Source organism: Notothenia rossii (genome assembly GCF_949606895.1).
Source record: "Notothenia rossii genome assembly, chromosome: 1".
Classification (NCBI taxonomy): Eukaryota; Metazoa; Chordata; class Actinopteri; order Perciformes; family Nototheniidae; genus Notothenia; species Notothenia rossii.
In genome coordinates this window covers 85,933,316-85,946,234 of record NC_136912.1, presented here as the reverse complement: position 1 = coordinate 85,946,234, position 12,919 = coordinate 85,933,316, and the positions used below count along the sequence as shown (strand labels likewise).

Here is a 12,919-nt window from a genome sequence, read left to right as displayed (position 1 = left end):
TCTATAATTTAGAGCACCAAAATATTGAAAATTATCGAAAAATACCGATATCGATAAGCAGTATCGGTATCGATAAAATCTTAACTATACCCATCCCTAAGTGATGGTTTGAAGGGGCTGTTGGTCATGTTCCCTCGACTGCAACACACGCCCACACACCGTTTTCTCTCCACAGGCAGTTCCACCAACCTCTGCGTGAACAGCAGACCTGCTGAGTGAAAGTAGTGTTTATCGAACTGCTGTGACATGCAGCAACATACTGTGTCCCTGTGTGTATGTGAAGGTTATTAGAGTGTGTATGTGATCAATCCAGCACCTCTTAGCTCCAGATCAATAGTGTTCAAAGGGAGAGGCTTAACTAGAGCCCGGGGAAAGACAGGACCTCGACCTTATCTTTGCTGCCGTAGCAATACTGAAACACTGCTGACTAACTCTCTGGTGATTAACAGGCTCTGCAAAAGTTATAAACACAGTTGGAAATAAGGCTGCTACTTTTGTGATCTTATATACCGGTACATGGTAAAAGGGGTTATGTACTGGTTTTCATGTTTCGCCCAACAGTGTCTCCCTTTTAAATATCATGCAGCTACTACAATATAGTGCCAAAATAATTTGCCTGTAAGATACCTGCGTTGACTTTGAAGGCTCCATCAGCCTTCTGTTTGTATCTGTTTGTGGGCTGTCAGACTCCTCCTCACTGCTCAGCTCAACACACTGACCTACTTCTGTTCCCTGACTTTGGTGCATCTGCGGCATGCATTTAAAATGCATCAAGCATGTGTCAGAACAGTGCATGCATTATACAGACGGTGACAGAGAAGATGTACTGTACAGCAAACCCTGAAATGTCAGTCGTGGTTGACTTTGCCATACTGCTTGTAGCAGCAAATGCAGTTTAACACTGCAGGTTCAAGAATACTGGTTCAGTAAAACAAACTATTTTTTTAAAATTAAGATATCATGCAGTAAATTGCCTTTTTCATCATTCTGTAAGCAACCATGATTCGATGAACTGCTGCATACGGCATGAGTTTGTAAACATCGAACATACAAATAGTTGGTTTCTGCCCTTTAGAACCTGGAGGAGTGCAGCCTGTCACCGGCAGCTGTCCATCTTACAGCTAACTCACTGTGGCCTCTCCTTTGTCCTGTTCCATCTTGCAATTTGTTAACTGATCCACTATCAAAATATGCCAAAAAAGACTGAGCAATAGTGTCAGATTAGAGCTTCCTGCCCAACAAAAGGCATTTCTTGTAACCATTTCCTTATAGAAGTCAACTTGTGTTGCACCAGTTAAACGCTTTAAATTTGAACCTGCAGCAGTAGCACATTTTCTTATTGTATTAACTTTATACAGCATTTTTTCTCCCAGTTCTTATTAATGAAAATATTTGAACAGTTTCACACACTTTCAGAACTTGTAGGTATAAATATCATTAATATGAGGTCTTGCTGTGAGCATGAGAGGAGCTGGGTATTTGTGGTGCTCTCACATACAGGGGGAGCAGATTGAGAGGCTCACAGGACTGAGAGGTGTCACAGACAGGCCTGCAGCGCTGCACAGTGACATGCATAGTGTTCAAAGCTGTTAAAGTCACACGATACTCTGTTAAAGCTGAACGTTAGACAAATCTCACGTGTCTGATCCTTTATTGACAGTCTCACATCTTTTGACCCTTCCCTGAACAGTCCTTCAGTTCCTAGTCCCTGCTACATGCACACACACACACACACACACACACACACACACACACACACACACACACACATACACATACACATACACATACACACACACGTCAATCCTTGTATTTTGTGCCTATGTGTTAGCTTGTGTCTCGTGCTGGGACTTAGAAGGAGTAGAGTAAACATGTAAACACATACAACAGGAAATAGGGCTTGGAGCAGCCTGGTACTTTGAATGCTGGATTTTGAAGGTGTTTGCACGATAAAACGCCATCTGTGGTGCACTGCCACAGTTTTGTCATGGCTACCTCAGAATATAAATTATGAACATTATATTATATATTCTTCATCAAAAGCTGCCAAGGAGGAAGAGACACCTGCTGTCACCAGTGTTGGTAGAGTGAATGCTAATGGGAAAGTTTCTGTGTATTACCACCCAAACATTTATTTTCATGTTGAATACTCCAGGGGGATGTTAGGAGGAAGATGTTGTTATTGAAGTAATCACCATGCTTCTTGATAACTAGATAGTATTGAGCTTTATGTTTTGAAATTAATCTGTTTATGATGTAGATTTTTTTAGATTGTATCAGTAAGGTAGAATATCAGAGCTGTAGCATTTATAAAAAAATGTGTTTATTATTTTCTTTATTAATCATTAAAGCCCTGCATAATGTCTTCGAGGGAACATGTCAGACCAAAACCCAACAAGATTTAATGAACCAATGATATATTAAAACACTAAATAAAAGAAAAAAAACTTCCATTTGTAAGAAGTTGGAGCTATTTCTGCTTAAAAAATGACTTCAAATGATGACAAATAAATCGCAACACGCTCACAGATCAGTAGCTGAAATAAGATGGTATTCTTTCTTGAAAATCACTTGAAGGGTTATTTGATTATTGAAAATGTTGCAGATTAATGAATGGATTTATTGGCCGCTTGTTCAAAGTGCACAATTATCTGAACAATAACACTGTCATGCAGTAACACTCTGAGCTTTGTTTACCTTTTTCTGTCTAACAGAGGTGATGGAGACCTGCTTTCATGGCACTGGATAGTGTAACGGTCAGTGCGGGATGAGGAATGTGTTGTCACATGCAAAAATACGCCAGCATGTGCGTGATGACACACAGACATTTGCTAATACTCGTTGTGCCCTCCAGTAACACGGCTGGTTAGGCCGCCCAGCACCTGTAGCTGCAGTCTGATGTGACTGTCAAAAGTCTGATAACGTAAATAGAGGGAGGAGGAGGAGGAGGAGGAGGAGGGAGGGGGAGCCTGAGAGGTCTGATTCAACAGCACCTGCTCTGTGCAGTGCAATGACTCACATTTAGCATAACAGCGACACATCACCTGAGTCCACTTGAGTCATTCCCCTTTCTGTCACTCTTCCTCTGTTATTCTCGCCCTCCTCCTCCTCCTCTAAACTCTGTCATGTCCCCCTGATGTCTCCTGCCATCATCCCATTAAAACATGTACACCTTCAACTTATCACCACTCGTTTGTTATCCCTTCAGCTGGTCATACAAACATTCCCCACACTTGAACCTCAGTAAGCGAAGCGTGAGGACACAACCACGTGGAATTATGTCACCAAACACAACACATGTCGGCTCAGCTCACTGTCACAGTTGTGTGGATGCTGCCAGGAGCAGAGAAGGGTGAGCTCTTACATCGGGAGCTTTGGCTAGTGAGGATTGGGTAGGTAGGACAGTGACTCAGAAGGAGGGGGTTGCTGTCTCTCTGTTTTTCAAGTAGCATAGCTGGAGGTGTGGGCGTCGTAAGAAACTGTGAAGTTAAGAGAAGGAAACTGGTCCAGGGTGGTTGGGAGGGGGCACGCTGAAGCAGACAAGAAGAAACAGGCCGTTGCCGGGGGGGCAATAAAATCTTCACTTAAGTTACGTGACATGACATTTAAACTAAAGTGTAGGTAAAATATCTTATTTCCTAAATCCATAGCACAAAAAAGCATTGCTCGCTCTGGGTTGCTGTTTACTTAGTAAGATGTGATCTGTGAAAGAATGCATAGGCTTATGTCAGCAGAGGTTTAAAGTTTACCTTGGTGAGTTTGTTCTGCATGTGAGCTTTGTACCCCTACTCAGCCATCATAAGCACAACCTGGAGGGGATGACAAGATCTTAGTCCTAAACTGGTGGCTAAAGGCCAATTGCTGACTGCCAACATGCAGCATTTGTCTTCAGAGTACCTCACAGTCCATCACACAGGCTTTCATCTCTTAGGGTTGTGAGACCCCTACTGGCTAATGTGAGTGCTGTCACATGAGAGGTGATGGAGGCAGAGAGCATGATGGGATTTCATTTCATTGGCTTGTAGAGTTGCAGTTGGCCTGACTCAGAATATGCAATAAGATCATTTATTATTTCCCTGGGGTTCAGACGATGGCACAAGTAGCTTCCGAATTCTGACATTTTATCGATGAAATAAATGAAAGATGAATTGAAAAAACAACTCTCAAATGAATCAACAATGAAAGTAACTGAGTCATGTACGTCAGTCATGTCTTGTATGTTTGTGTTTTCTCTGTTAAATATGAACTGTGTTCATTTAGAATTCTGATGCAATCTTAATGTTATATTCCGGTGACCAATAATGCCAAGTAATTATGAACAAAATGATATTAAACCACCTCTAGCTTTTGGCATTCAAGTTGAAATTCACATGTGATCTGATTTTCATATCAGTCAAGGAAGATTTACTGACCATAAGGTTGTTGTTATGGTTACTTCTGTCAATCTGCCACCATTTCTTTTTTTCTGACGATAGCTCATGCTGCATGTTGTCAAACCGATCAGAATCTGATCAGCTACTGGAGTTTTGGCCGTGTGCATTTCTAATTTGTGTGGGTTTTTCGTCATGTTTGGAAGACTGCTCTTCATTTCTGTTTCTTCTTTCTCTTCACTTTCACACAGACAGCAGGAGCCAGCCTCAGAGGAAGACAGGACTCAATAGACAAAAGCAGCAATAAAGAACAGGCTAACATCACATCCAACAATATGCGCATCTGACGCACAACTGGTAAGTAAAGCCTTGTCTTTGCAATAATAGCTTGTTTTCAGAGGTCTGACATGTGTTTCAGTGTGTGTCTGTATGTGTCTACATGTGTGTCTGTATGTGTCTACATGTGTGTCTGTATGTGTCTACATGTGTGTCTGTATGTGTCTACATGTGTGTCAGTGTGTGTCTGTATGTGTCTACATGTGTGTCTGTATGTGTCTACATGTGTGTCTGTATGTGTCTACATGTGTGTCTGTATGTGTCTGTATGTGTCTACATGTGTGTCTGTATGTGTCTACATGTGTGTCTGTATGTGTCTGTATGTGTCTACATGTGTGTCAGTGTGTGTCTGTATGTGTCTACATGTGTGTCTGTATGTGTCTACATGTGTGTCTGTATGTGTCTGTATGTGTCTACATGTGTGTCAGTGTGTGTCTGTATGTGTCTACATGTGTGTCTGTATGCCTGCAGGGTTGCACACTTAATTTTTTTATTCTCTTGTAATGCAATTACAGTCGCACACGTTGCAGTTAAGTGAGCAAATATGATCGTCATTGCTTGTCACCATCCTCCATTGGTGTGCTGTTTTTCTTTCAGTTTCAGTTGTTTATCGATTTTCTTGTTTTTTGCCAGCAGTATTATGGAATAAAAAGCTGCCCCAATTTTTGTGGAACTTGTTCAAGAGTGTAGCCGTGACCAAGAAAGATATGGTTATATTTTGGAGCGAGTCCTAACACACATTACTTTTCAATCACTGTGTGGAAATGACTTTGGCCGAGGGCCGCGCTTCCTGAGTGAACTTCTAATTGTGTTAAGCCCCTTTTACCACATGTAGGGTAACCCTGCATGTGTATGTTTTTATGTTGATTCTTTATATGAGACCTTACATGTCCAAATTGTTCAATCCAGCAATCAAATGGATGTTACTGTGCCAGCTGTCAGCCCTTGTGTAACTAGAACGGGGGCATTAACTGTGGATGATATTTTCATGTGGACGGTGCAAAACCCAAAGAAAAATAACTATCAAAAGTCAAGAAGAAGGCATTTTTAGCAACACACCTACACAAATGTCCATAATAAGAGACTACAGGATTTGGGTATTTCTGTATGTAAGGGTGACGTGAGACAAATTCACAGGCGACAATAGATTTAGTTCTTTATGACCAAATGTTTGAGAAAATAAAAGATAGTTGTGTTGGACTCTTGCCCATCAGATAGTATGTTTACATGATCACAGCTTTTAGATTAGTGAGTGTTTTTGTTTTACCTGTAGACAAAACCCCCAAGTGATATAGCCCAGAGGCACCCCAATCAAACAAGAAGACATGCATAGGTATTAGACCAGGAAGTAAGGTAATTACAGACGTAGGACTTGATAACCAGACAGACTCAGACTTGTAAATACAGACTGGCTATTGCTTCCTGTGTATTTATTCTCTGCTGTCAAACAATAGGAGGGAAGTCGATATGATATTGTGCTGTTTGCTCTCGGCTTAGCATCTGGGGAAAGCAGCTAATGGCTCATGCACCCACACACGCATGCACGCACACAAAGAGGCCTGCATTGTCAAGCACACAAGAGATGTCTTTGCTGGCCTAGTAGCTTTGTATTTTTCGCTACTGTCTCCATGTGTGCCCTTGGCCAAGAATACTCTCTGAAGAGTTTTCAGTTATGGCTAGAGAAGAATATTCATAAATATTCAAATAATCCATTGCTGATACTTTCCTTTTTGTTATGAGAAAAGTAATGCACAAGAAAATGACAATGTATTTTGTGCATTCATTTAAAGTTTTCATGCTGAAACTCCTTAAGGATTGTCTGATTTTAAAATAAGAAATATAGCCGCAATGTTGAGAATTGATTTAAGATATTTACAGAGTACACTTTGGGCTATGGTAGCTTGTGTTGGGTAATTCGAAAATATATATTTACAAGGAACTTTGAATGATACTGGCATCAGAAACTCTGGATTATTAATCAACACTCAAGTCTTGGGAAGAACAAAATAACAATCAACCAAGACCTGTGAATAAACCTGGCTTTCTAACGATTCGATCTACTACATCAGTATCGAAAATCCATTCACTGTTGAAATTGGTGATAACCATCTTCTCTCTGGTCGCCAGTCGACGAAGAAAAGACAAAGGAATATTTCCTGTGTTGAGATCGATCTGTAGAGTCAGTACAGTGACTGTAGGACCTAGGTCATGCTCCTGTGTCAGGTGTAAGCTGTTCAGCGTTGTGACTTCTACTGACAGCTGCTCTTTTCAAACCCCTTTCACAGAGGATCTCTTCCTAATGCCTAAGCTCCCTCTGTCTTGTCCTCTGTCAGGTGTAGTTAGTGACAGGCTGTGAAAGTGTACGTCCATATGGCTTTCACAGGCCTGCTGGGACGACTGTCAGCACTTTCACCGCCATCTCAAGTTCAGTCGTGCCTATTTTTCTCAGTCGTTGACCTTCGCTGTCTTTTTAAGAGATGATCCTGAGAATCCTTCTATTTTAGCCAGTAGGTGGAGCTGCGGTTACAAACTGAGTGATGTGAGGTGATAATTGTCAAGATGAGTTGCGAAATCCCTGTGATATAATTTGTGTTTCCAGAGGGCCGGGCGGCTGCAGCTGAGGATGATGAATGGTCTCGTTCGCTAGAGCTAGATGGTGTGGGAATGATGAACCTCCCTAATGGCCAGTCAATCATCACCACCACGGCTGCATCAGTCTCTGAGGTGAGCCACGCCCACTCACCACACCTCCATCTCCTCTTTTCACAATATGTCTTGTGCTACGTCTCCTAGACTTTTGCCCCTCAGAATTCTAATGTACCATGTTTGAGTGACTGGATGTAGCAGTGTTTTCTATGGCAAAAATATTATATCAACATATTTTTCAGATGACACATTTAACAGCTGTGCTATGACATCATGTTGGGTTTTGAAGCCTCCTATCCCCTACATACCTCACCTCTCTCCTCTGCTTGATACTTGTCTTTAACAGCACAGCCATCACTCCTCTCACCTCCCAATGTGTGTGTTTGTGTTTTCTAGAGGAGCAGCAGCTCAGAGTCTCTCAGCGATCAGGGTTCCTCAGACCTGAAGAAGAGTTTTGATGCTGTTGTGTTCGATGTACTGAAGGTCACCCCCGAAGAATATGCAGTAAGTGAAGTTTGTCTTATAGAGGAGGAAATGGGGTCAGAGTTTGGATCATTAATAATTGATGATGTTTGGCAGTGCCAAGCAGGCTCTGATGGATTTCCTCTGGCTGCCTCTGCACAAACTTTCCATGGCATGGAGCAACAGAAGTAGCATTTCTGTTGCATTGATCTTTTTTGTGAGAAGTACTGATGCTCAGGATTGACACATAATAAATAAATAAATAATAATAATAGTTCTTCATTATTTCTCTAATCCTAAATTTATGCCAATGTCATACCACATTCAACCACAAGAGGGCACTCTTTATCTTCTAAATCCAAGAGTGTCTTCATTTTACATATTTCCAAGCTGTATCAAGGCACTTAAAGGTTCAATCAGTAAAATACCATTGTTACCATTACCTGCTTGTCAGGACATAACCTCTCTAGCAAAAGACGTGTTAGTTGAACTATTACAGACATGCTTAAATATATCCTTACAGCTAATTGAATGAACACTTTATTCCTCCTGAACAGTGAAATTGTCTTGCCATTGTGGTTCCATGGAATCAAGCCAGCTGGCTGTAAAAAAAAAGAAAGAGGATTTATCGTTTATTTGACCAGGATAATCAAAAATGTCTTGCTGTTGGTGCCCCTTAGAAAGGAAAACAAACACTGGTTATATTCTCATTCTCAACAGAGAAAAGGAGTCACTGGGCTGTTTGATATCCTATGTGCACACACTGAACATGAACCAGAGAAGCAAAGGAGATAGTTGTTGGAGGTGATCAGAGAGAAAACAATAGATAAGCATCCAAAGAACTGTAGCCAACATCCCAGGGTGTTGCCGCGAAAGGAAAATCAACCCCAGATTGAACAGAAGGGATAGTGCGAATGGTAGAATATAAAAAGCAAGGATAAGTGCCAAACAGATGCAAGCCGAGCTCAAGGTCAGGGTACGTCAGTTTCCGCGATGAAAAAATACCCAGAAGGACTTTCCTTTTTGAAAGAAAAACATTAACAAAACCTGCCTGGAATTTTCTAAAATAATAAGAAGCCACAATCCTTCTGGGGGAATTTACTAGATTTGAAATGAACTACGATGAAACATGAAGGATGCTGGGTTTTGATAAGGGAGTGCTTTGTTATGTAATATTCATATAGTACCTTGAAATTGTTCAGGGCACAACACAATCTTAAATCTATCGAGATATTCTGGAGGAAAATGAACTGCTTAGTGAAGGAAAGCTGTTTTTCAGTGACAGATAATGGATAGTGACCCTAGTCATGGATAATGACTAAACAAATGCAGCTAATGACACAAAAGAATTATTAAAAAAACACTGGACTATTCTGAAGGGGCTTCCTAAGAGTCCTGTTCCAAATCTTAACAAACATCTGTTAGGAGGGCTGAGACATACAGTCAGGCCATCCTCAGAACGACAGCTGTTTCTTGAAGTATCAGATTAACGTTCTATCGTTTTTTCCTGATATCATTTTAACTTTGATTATTTCAACTGTTACGAAGAAGTCTGATTTATATTAGATATAGAATAAACAATGGTAATTTGCATTATGATTTGTCAGTTTGACCCAGTTTGAACATAGCAAGTCTAACAACTGTTGTGTTTTGTCCCCACCAGGGCCAGATTACGCTCATGGATGCTCCTGTGTTCAAAGCCATCCAGCCAGAGGTGAGCTGCACTCAGATCTGTTTAGAGGAGTGGTGTTGACAGCTTTAGTTATGACATGTAGCGTGAGAAATTAACACATTGTTTTTCATTTTGAGCTTGAGGTGTGACATCTCTAAAACTGCATGTGCAAGTCTGGAACACATTTCCTCACACCTCACATTATACAGCAGTGACACACAAAACAGATGTTGATTAGTCAATTACAGTTTTCAATTTGACGATTTATATACCTGCATTCATATGTATATTTTAAAATGTCCCCTTGTTATCTGCCGCCTCGGTCCATCTCTCTCTTTTCTGTCTTTCAAAATCTCCACACGGTAGATCTTCCTGTGGCATGCTGTGCAACCAGCAGCTGTGATCAGAGCTTCCACGCAATGCCATTTATCATAATTATGCGGAAAGTGGTATCTTGTTGCACACCTGGTCTTACACCTCAGTGAGGTGCTTTGTAATTTTGTGATTTTCTGGATTGTTGGGCGTTCCTGACAGCTGTCATGGATAACCTGTGTTTAAGGTTGGCCACTGTGGGCTTATGAAAGCAGCATGCAGACCACATCCTAGCGTGGTGTACAGTGTGACTCCTGCTATTGGCCATGTTCAACAAGTCTTGTCCCAGCTAACAGCACACACACTCACTCCTCTGGCATGATATCAGTCCCAGGCCCACAGTCTGATTTAATTTAGATAACAATGTAATTGTGTGCCGTGACCTTCTTGGATTCTCGTAAAAAGTTTGTTGTGTCTGAGTCATGGAAAAGACTACAGATTAGTCCCTGAGTGGCTTTCATCATGGCTGGCGTTCGGGGTACTGCGGTTTCTTCACCCAGAGGGGAGTCATTGACTTCTTCTGGACCGCACGGGGCCAAGTTCACACAGAGGCGACTGTCAGCTTTATAAATGCAAACGTGCTCCTGTGCTCAGTCTGGTTTGAGCGCCTGAGTTGGTTTTATAAGCATAATGAAAATGTGTCCGTGCGTTTCAGTCCGATGTAGTAATTTGGAAATTCAGGTGAAGGTTTAAAGGGTCAGAGGTTTTACATATTGCTTCAAGCTGGTAAGAACTTTTTTGATGGACCTGTAGTGGGATGTAGAGCAAGAGTGTGCGTTGGAAAGGAGTCACTGACCTGTTTAAATGGGGGGGGGGGGGGGCGGGCTGACAAGGGGATGAAAGCTGCAGTCTGGAGGGAGAGAAGGAGGTGAGTGCGGAGTATGCAGAGTGACCCAGCCTCCTGGCAGGATCAGAGTGAACTAGAGAGGCTTTTCCTGCTCTCACGTTGATTTTGTCTCGAAGCACTGGCTGAATAAAGATACACAGCTATGACCAAACTAAAACTCAACGAGAGTTTCCACTGCTGTCAGTCTCCTCGTCCTCTCCAGACACATAATGAGGAAAGCAGGTGTGTGTGTCTGTGGTTTCTCTAGGCTCACTGCCTGAATAGGAAAGTATTAAATTACATGGATCTGTGAGTTGTGCAATAATAATGTTTTTACTGACTTGCAGCCCATTCTTGCCTTTTAAGTTAGAATCTACAGACAAATTAGGAGTTCCAACAGATTTGAGGCAGTATCTAACATAAATTGAGGTTAGAAAGACGTTATCTTAGACTAAATACAAGGTTAGTTTCCATAATGTAATATGTTCACCTTTTTAGTTGGATGTATATTTGTGTCATAGTCCTAATGTACTTTAGAAGATTTCAACGTGACATATTTTAACCTTTTGTATGTAACACATGATATACAAATCAACATTTCCACCAGTTAGTTCCAAGAATGCTGGTCTGTGGACACATTTTTTTTTACAGCAGGCTCTGTGAATTTCTTTACAATAGAGTAATTGAAGATAAACTAAGCTTGATCTTTCGACTCCACTTGGAGCAATAGAATTATTAACAAAGCACTTGTATACTAATAAAGTACTGACTTATCTAAAGCCAGTTGAGTAGCACTTGAAATGTTTTAGCTCTATGAAACCTGATGTACTTCTATGATTCTGTTTTCTTCAAGTTTGTATTTTGTTGGTCGAACGCACTTATTGCAAGTCGCTTTGGATAAAAGCGCCAGCCTAATGTAATCTTTAGTCTTTCTATTTTAAAGTGCACATTTTGTCATCTTCAAGCGTAACCATAGGGCGTAACATGTTTTGTAACAGCAGTCTGTCATGTTCAGTTCGACTGGCCTTATATTACCATATTTGCTGTTCTTGCAAGACTACAACTAATTGAAGTAGTCAGTACAGTTATTATGGAAATGACTGCAATTAACATAATAAACTATCTATGACCTGGGGTCTGTTTCCAAGATTAACTTTTTTCCCTCTCCATAAACACATCATAACTGCCTTTTCATATAAAATGTACGTGTGATTGAGAAAGAGAGCCCCAGAGAAAGAGATTGAGTGTCCGAACACGGTTTTGTGTGCTCAGGTTTACAGCATTTTTACATGTGTGTGTGTGTGTGTGACGCACAGACAGACTTTCTGGCATGAGCTGGAATAATGACCCCAGACAGGATTGCAGTACAACAGAGGATCTCATTAACTCAAGTGTTTCAACGCTGACATGGAGCAGATGTGTGGAGAGCTGCCTGACAGGCCTAGCCAAAAGCTCTCTGGATGAGGACGAAAAGATAAGCATCTGTCACAATAGCAATAAAGATTACATGAGAGGCTTGTGTGGAGAGACGGTGTGAAGGGATGGTGTGAAATCTGGCTGACACCTCTGGGCAAGAGGCAATGGGCTCGGTTCTCTCTTGTTCCAAACTGTGGATATATAAAGTAGAGGAACGTTATTGATGATAACGGGTTTTGCCAGTATTTCTTATATACTCTTTGATATCTACAAAGCCTCAAGAGAGCCAGGTTCAAAAGCTTGGAGCTTGAACTCATGCCACTCTGACACATCAGACAGCAAAGGAGCTGAACACATCTGCTTTGGATGATAGGTTAAGTGACGGCCCATAAGACATTGCATGCATGATGGCTGCTTTAATTCACTTCCTACAAGTAATCGACCGCTTAATACTTGTGGTTATGCAAAGACCAGAACAAGTACAAAAAGATATCAGAGGAAGAGCTGTTGAGGACAACATGGACAGACCCTTGTGTATAATTGATGAGAACACCAGAAGTTATTTTCCGACAGTAAAATAATCCATAGTGCAGAGCAGACTGATGTTTTATCTACAACCCCCCACTGAATTGCTGATATGTTCTTTGGCTGTTTGTTTGCAATTGACATGCCATTGAAATGACAAGGCAGATCACGAAGAGGAGGAGGAGAAAGGATGCAAGGGAGTTGTATCATAATCTTTTCCTCATCTAAATGTACAAGGCCAAGATTGCTAATGGGTTGTAACAACCCCATCTATATGGGTTTAATCGAGAGTGA

At 41.3% G+C, this 12,919-nt stretch overlaps 1 protein-coding gene across 5 annotated transcripts in view; it reads left to right on the top strand.

Moving 5' to 3' along the window:
* ralgps2 (Ral GEF with PH domain and SH3 binding motif 2) overlaps positions 1 to 12,919 on the top strand; it is a 68,426-nt gene that overhangs the window by 16,705 nt on the left and 38,802 nt on the right. For 4 of the 5 annotated variants that reach the window (XM_079656765.1, XM_079656767.1, XM_079656769.1 and 1 more), the window contains 4 exons: positions 4,622 to 4,727; positions 7,306 to 7,430; positions 7,749 to 7,856; positions 9,478 to 9,528. In XM_079656765.1, the coding sequence (XP_079512891.1) occupies positions 7,371 to 7,430; positions 7,749 to 7,856; positions 9,478 to 9,528 (219 nt within the window). In that variant the 5' untranslated portion in view covers positions 4,622 to 4,727; positions 7,306 to 7,370. The remainder of the gene's footprint in view (positions 1 to 4,621; positions 4,728 to 7,305; positions 7,431 to 7,748; positions 7,857 to 9,477; positions 9,529 to 12,919) is intronic. The other variant, XM_079656766.1, reaches the window with a different exon arrangement.